The sequence below is a fragment of the Varroa destructor genome, unplaced genomic scaffold (genome assembly GCF_002443255.2).
Source record: "Varroa destructor unplaced genomic scaffold, Vdes_3.0 BEIS01000002.1, whole genome shotgun sequence".
Classification (NCBI taxonomy): Eukaryota; Metazoa; Arthropoda; class Arachnida; order Mesostigmata; family Varroidae; genus Varroa; species Varroa destructor.
The window spans coordinates 11614627-11620709 of record NW_019211455.1 but is presented as its reverse complement, the minus strand read 5'-3'; the positions used below and the strand labels follow the sequence as shown (position 1 = coordinate 11620709).

Genomic DNA, 6083 nt, shown 5'->3' with positions numbered 1-6083 from the left:
ATCGTGGGGGAGATGACAGTAGGATACGAACTCTTGGAGGGTGAACGTGGATGGTGGCGCCAAGAGACGAGTGCGAGCGAACGACCGACTAACCAACGCTGAAACAAATACAAGCAACTGAGAAAGCACAGAAAGGCGGGTTAGAAGATTGGATGAGCTTAATTAACAGGACGGCACTGGTGGCCGCGGCGTTGACGGCAACCGTGAAAGCAATGGCCATAGTGACAGGCAACGGAGCACGGAAAAAGTAAACTGTAGCACGCGTAGGCATCGTAATACTACCAACTAGCTACTAGGCTAGAGCGCCACCCTGGAATGGAACGAAACTAGGAGAAAGTGAAGTTCAGGGAGAACGCCTTCCACGAAAGAGTGGGGAGGCGTTACTACGAGAGCACGCTGACGCAAAGAGATAGACGGTGGCGGCGATAGCTGCGTAGACCGCGTTGAAAGAACACCCGGTGCTGTTAGAGGAGTCGGTGGACGCAAACGCGCAAAACAACGTGGAATCTAACGGCCAGGTGGGGACTGCGCGCCGATGGGACAAGCGAGCCAAGCGAACCATCCTGGAAGTGAACAGAAAGGGTGTAATAGATATAATGTTAGCAAATTAGATATATGGACCGCAGCAGCGAGTTATGTAGCTGGCGGCACAGCGGTTTCGATGACCTTCAAGCACGGTGGTGGTGGTGATAACAGGAACATTTGCAGACTAAAGGCAACTACCGGCCACGAATAGCCCGCGGCGCGAAGGGTGCGCAAGTTGAATTTACAACGCGACGTCGTCTTCATCGCTGGCGGAAGAACGAAACATGGGGAAGGCAAAGTGCATGGGGCGCTGCCGGGCGTATAAGGTATAGCTGCCGCTATCACCGGCACGACTACATTCACCAAGCCTTGGAGCACATAGACATGGATGGCCCTCTTTCTTTGCCTACTACGGAATACCCCCTGCCGCTGGTTCGGGGCGGCAGACTACTGCGGAATTATACCGCAGCGAACTGCCAGTGCAATTTTAACGGCGACACACTCTTGTCTCTAAGTGAGCAAGCAAGCACGTTGATGGCCTTTGCAGAAGCGGCAGCAATGACTGGTAACAAGAGCAAGGTATGAGGCTGGCATGCGGGCCGATGCGGGCGGCAGGGGCAAACCGGGAACACGGCGGGGAGCAACAGTGGATGATGCCGTCGCAACTGAGTGAGAAAAAAAGATAGATGGACAGCTGACACACACAGGCAAACAGACTTATAGGGTACCATGGATACGCATCGCGATGGAGTGAAAAACTGGTTAGTATTAAGAGTGTGCCACGGTCTTAGAAAATGGTCCGTTAGCTCGTAGAAATTTCGCTGCAACGCCGTAAGATTGCCTAAATTCAAGACAGCATATCTTGAAGAGGCGGCTAGATACGGTAAACGCACCAAACTATTGCAGATTAGTACTAAGGACGCCGACGTTGAAAAGAACGAACCAATATGTTGCAAGACTGGCGGTCATGTAAAGCTCTTGAAGAAGCCTTGGTGGGAACTAACTTAACACGCCTTCGCCGAGAATAAATCTATAGTTTAGAGTGCAAAGACTAAGTATATGTGAGTAACGAACAAAATAACGTGTCCACAGAGGGCGAAGAGACAAGAAATGTTCCGTATTGCCGTTGGTAACAAATATGTCATGCCCTTCACCTCTTTAAATAGTCGATCTGAAGGTAAGTCCTGAAAGGTACTTAGCTATATGCACACTTGCTACTCTTATTAAACGCTCATAATAATAATTTTCATAACCATGTACGTCGAAACGTAATTTTCCTGTATTTATTTATAAAGGAAACCAGAAGGCGGTAGAGGTAAGCTAGCAGTCGACTGCATCAGCCGAAATTCTATTCTGCCGCATCGACGCCTCACAAAACTCGCCGTTTTGCTCCGGTTTAATCGTACCTTCAGCCGTATTTCATCTGACCAGCCATGTCTATCTGTCTCATTATACGCTCGCGTAGCAAATATTTATGAATCAAACATGATGATGACGTTACCATGCAATACATCCCGTTTCGCCGCCTCTCTTCCTACTTTCAGAACTCCAGCTTGTTTCAATTTTCCCCATCTCTCTCATCTACTTTCTCCCCCCTCGCCACTCCGATTCTCTTTTACCCAGCCTTTACGTTGCAGTTACTGCTACATCGCGTTACTCCACGCACTTCCCTTTGTTCAGACAGTTGCTATGAGATCCTTCATTACTCCAGCGTTTTCAGCACTCACAGGATGCGCTTCATGAGGGTTATCTACACCGTTATTAACTAACACGAGCTCGTCTTGTAGCTCAAACGGGTCCTTCAACCGTGCAAGGCGTTCCCCAACGCAAGCCTTTTACCACTTCTCACTGCGCCTCGACACTACCCCTTTTACCCTACACTGTCTCTCCTTACTCGCAGTGTTATCCCCGATACCCTGGGTGTTGGCTGCGCCAGAGTTCCTCTCACCCCTGTATAATATCAATGCCGTTTCAATGTGTCCTACTAGGCTGCAAGACGTAATATGGGGCAAATGCATGTGGGTATAAAAAGCGATAGGATGGGCAAGTGACTGGCAAAGGCTACCTAGGTAGATCGGTAACGGAGCAGGCGAGACCCGTAGCAGCCGCAAGGCCGCAGTCGTTACTAGTAGACGTTTTTCTTCTTATTCTTGCTGCAATAGCATCAACCCTACGATGAGTTATGCTTGTACCTTGTACTGCCATCGCTGCGTGTGCTGCCACGTTTCCGCCTGTTACCACCTCCAGGCCATATTCCCACTAACGTTGTCCATTTCGATCCCACAGCGGCCGCGAAAACTTCAGCCAGTGGCGGCTGTTCCAGCATCGCGGTCTTTGTGATCGCTACAGCCGGTGTTACCCGTCTTTCCTGCGGGCCTGTCCGTCTGCCCGACCGACGATCTCTGTAGGGTTTTGTCGTCATTCCACGTTTTCATCTGGGAACTACTAGCACTAGCAGTACTTCTGCCAACTAGCTCCAGTACCTCAAAACCCGACACGGCTACACGTAACTAGGAACATATTGCTGTGGTCCTCGTACCTTTTCTCCGTCTCATTTGCCACCCTTGCCCCATTTTCCCCTCAGTTTTGTTAGCCCTTCTGTATTATCTAGCTCTTCATGCTCGCATATGGCAAACCTGCTTTCCTCTATCGCACTCGGTCGCAAAAGGCCGATAGCACAGTGGAGCTGTCACCACATTGTTGGTAGATGGGAACACAGCTCGGCGAGAAGCCGAGTAGCAAGATGACGACAACGACAGCAGGGACCGCGACATGACCGCGATTGGTCGAAGAATAGGTGGCATGCAAACTGGGGGAAAATAAAGGAAATATATGAGTAAGGGAGCATATGGCAGGTGATGGGACCTACGGAATAAGACGAGCAGGTGGTCAGAGACCTGCAAATGGAAGAGCGTTATGGTATCCTGCGGTGTCCTGCACAGAGCAAAGGCACAGCCAGGATAGTATCCCAAGTCGGAAGAAGACTCGAAGGCAAAAGCGATCCGCCACCAGAGCCTACCCGTTTTCCCCTTGCTTACTCTCTCTTCCTTTTGCCCCCGCTTGTGTGCGTGCGCGTCGGGCTAGTTTGTGTCGTGCTGAGCTTTTGCTGGCCAGAGCTATCAGCTGATGACGTACTGCCCTCGGGCGGCTCGCTCTGCTATCTCCTTATTTATGACTTAGCGGGAGAAGAGAGCAGTGGCAGGCAATAGTAGAGGCAAGAGCAGAAGCCGCTACCAGTACATTATTGCTGTGCCTCCCTTCTTCTCCGGCCTTTACCCCCCTCCCTCCCCCCTCTTAGCCTCCCTTCCCTTTTCTACTAAAGGATGACCGCTACAGCAACGACCGCCATCAGCACGATCGTCACTGACACCGACCAGCCCTACAGTATCGTCTTACCGCTTCACCCTTGCCCCTGTTTAACCCCCTCGCTTCAGTTAGTGTCAGCCCCACCACCATACTACACTACAAGCATGCCAGCCAACGAAAGGGACAAAGGTGAAAACTGGCGTTTAGGCTGCCCATAAGACCATGACTGCGAGAAACCTCATGACCTGTGGCCTCCAAAAGAAGAGGCGAGGTTTTGCCGTCGGCCCTTTGAGGGTTCTGGCGGACTTGCAGCCAGGTACTGCAACGCCCGTGAAGTAAAAGTAGGCCCTGCGTGAGGAACCAAGATGGTAGCTGCTGTGTATTATCCTTGTTACTATGTGTATGTGCGGTATGTCCTTGAGTATGTGCAAATGTGTAAAACCTCAGCAATTCTTTCGCTGCCTTTCATTTTAACAAGTGTCTTCCTTGACATTTGGATAGCCGCGCCCGTTTACGTGCGGTGCATATAGACGCATAGCTCTTTAATCCCACTTTTTCAAAACCTTCCCTGAACCTCTAACAAAATGCCGGTAGATGGAATGGATCAAAAAATCCAGGCAGTGATCCCTAACAGCTCAGGGAAAGCCCGTCGTCTTCCAGGATCTGGCACCTGGTGCGCTTATAAAAAAATGTGAGACGACGCTTGCTGTGCTGTAAAGAGAGGCAAGATCAAAGGAAAAAGGACAACAGGGGTCATACCAATATAGGATACGTGAAAGAAAGGGTCGGCTGGCTTGAAAATAGTTTACAATAAGTCAAATACCATGCATCGTTTTACTGCAACGAGTTAACATGCAGTGATATTAAGAAGATAGGGTGCTTCTCTGCCTAAATAATACAGATAGAGCCCTACTTCAATACCATATTTTTTTTGCTTAAAATAGCAAAAAATTATCGGAGCTCGTTCTATATTCTGTGACATATTCGTAAGGTTAACTCGTCATTTCAATTGTTGAGATGCTTAGCAGCACATTAATAGTAAGACATTGTCAAATAGATTTATTGACGACGACGCAATAATGCCTTATTGCATGCTAGATAAAGTAGATCACGAAAAAACCTTGTTTTGCTTTCTTTTAAATCCAGTTTTGCTATACTGGGTACAATAAGGTAGGATTCACTAACTCTTTACTAATTGTCACTAACCAGGACCGCAACTCGTATTAGTTGACCGACAAAATAGAGACAAATCTTGTGTACTAGAGCGTGTAGCTGGACGCTCCAACCTTGAAAATAGGGTGGTTCGTGAACGGCGTAGCCTTTATAGTTTAGTACCGTCAAAGGTACGAGTCCTATCACCGCCAATTTATTGCAGGGTGTGTGCGGAAGATATGAGGTACAACTCGGGGTCCGCGCTAAGGGATAACTCCTGTGCATCGTCTTCCATTGCGTGTATGCTATATAATGAAGTACAAGTGACGTGGTGAAGGCCATAGTGAAGCATAGTGGGCTTGTTACCCCGATAAAGAGAAAGGCTGGGTGAAAATGAATGGAGTACATGTCTAGCCAAGTCACTTGTTAACCCAGGTTATTAATGAATACATTTTAATGTCCTCCTACATATTCTTTGGACGTAAAGGCAGTCATTGACAGTAAATGGATCCCTAGTAGGGGAACAGAGTGCATCTAAAAAGCCACTAATTTTGCTGCTGTTTCCTCACACGAAATATTATGAAAGAAAGACAAAAAGTATTTGGTTAGGAAATATAAAATACTACTAAATAAATACATAAATAGAGCAGATTTCATAGTTAATCGCAGTACAAAAGGTATATTTGCTTGCATGCCAATTCTCTTTGTTCGTACGACCATCGTATCATTCGTTTTAGAGTTTCGATATTTTTAAAAGGCTCGTCAAGCGCCGCCTCTACGCACGGAATCAACGAATTGATCTTCTTGCGTCCTCAACAACGAACCAACTTATTTCTAACTACTAACTGAGGGTAATGCTTATGAAAAATAGTACAACTTTTAAATATTCTAAGCAATTCATTGGTTTAGCATAGAGTTCCGTCAGTTAATATGCTCGTATAGTTGTTTAATCAGTACATTTGTTCCAACAACTAAACAACACATAATAAAGAGACACGTACGTGACACGCTCAATACACAACTTGTTTGTTTTGTGCGTATGCTTTATGGATACGCACACCAACATAAAGCTGTTAGTTCAGCACTTTTGCGTATATATA

General features: G+C 47.4%; 1 protein-coding gene across 2 annotated transcripts in view; it reads left to right on the top strand.

Moving 5' to 3' along the window:
* The first annotated feature begins 1442 nt into the window (after positions 1 to 1442).
* LOC111245224 (ATPase inhibitor mai-2, mitochondrial-like) overlaps positions 1443 to 6083 on the top strand; it is a 14491-nt gene continuing 9850 nt past the window's right edge. The window contains exon 1 of one of the 2 annotated variants that reach the window (XM_086979217.1): positions 1443 to 1702. In XM_086979217.1, coding sequence (XP_086835343.1) covers positions 1636 to 1702 — 67 coding nt within the window. In that variant the 5' untranslated portion in view covers positions 1443 to 1635. The remainder of the gene's footprint in view (positions 1703 to 6083) is intronic. The other variant, XM_086979216.1, reaches the window with a different exon arrangement.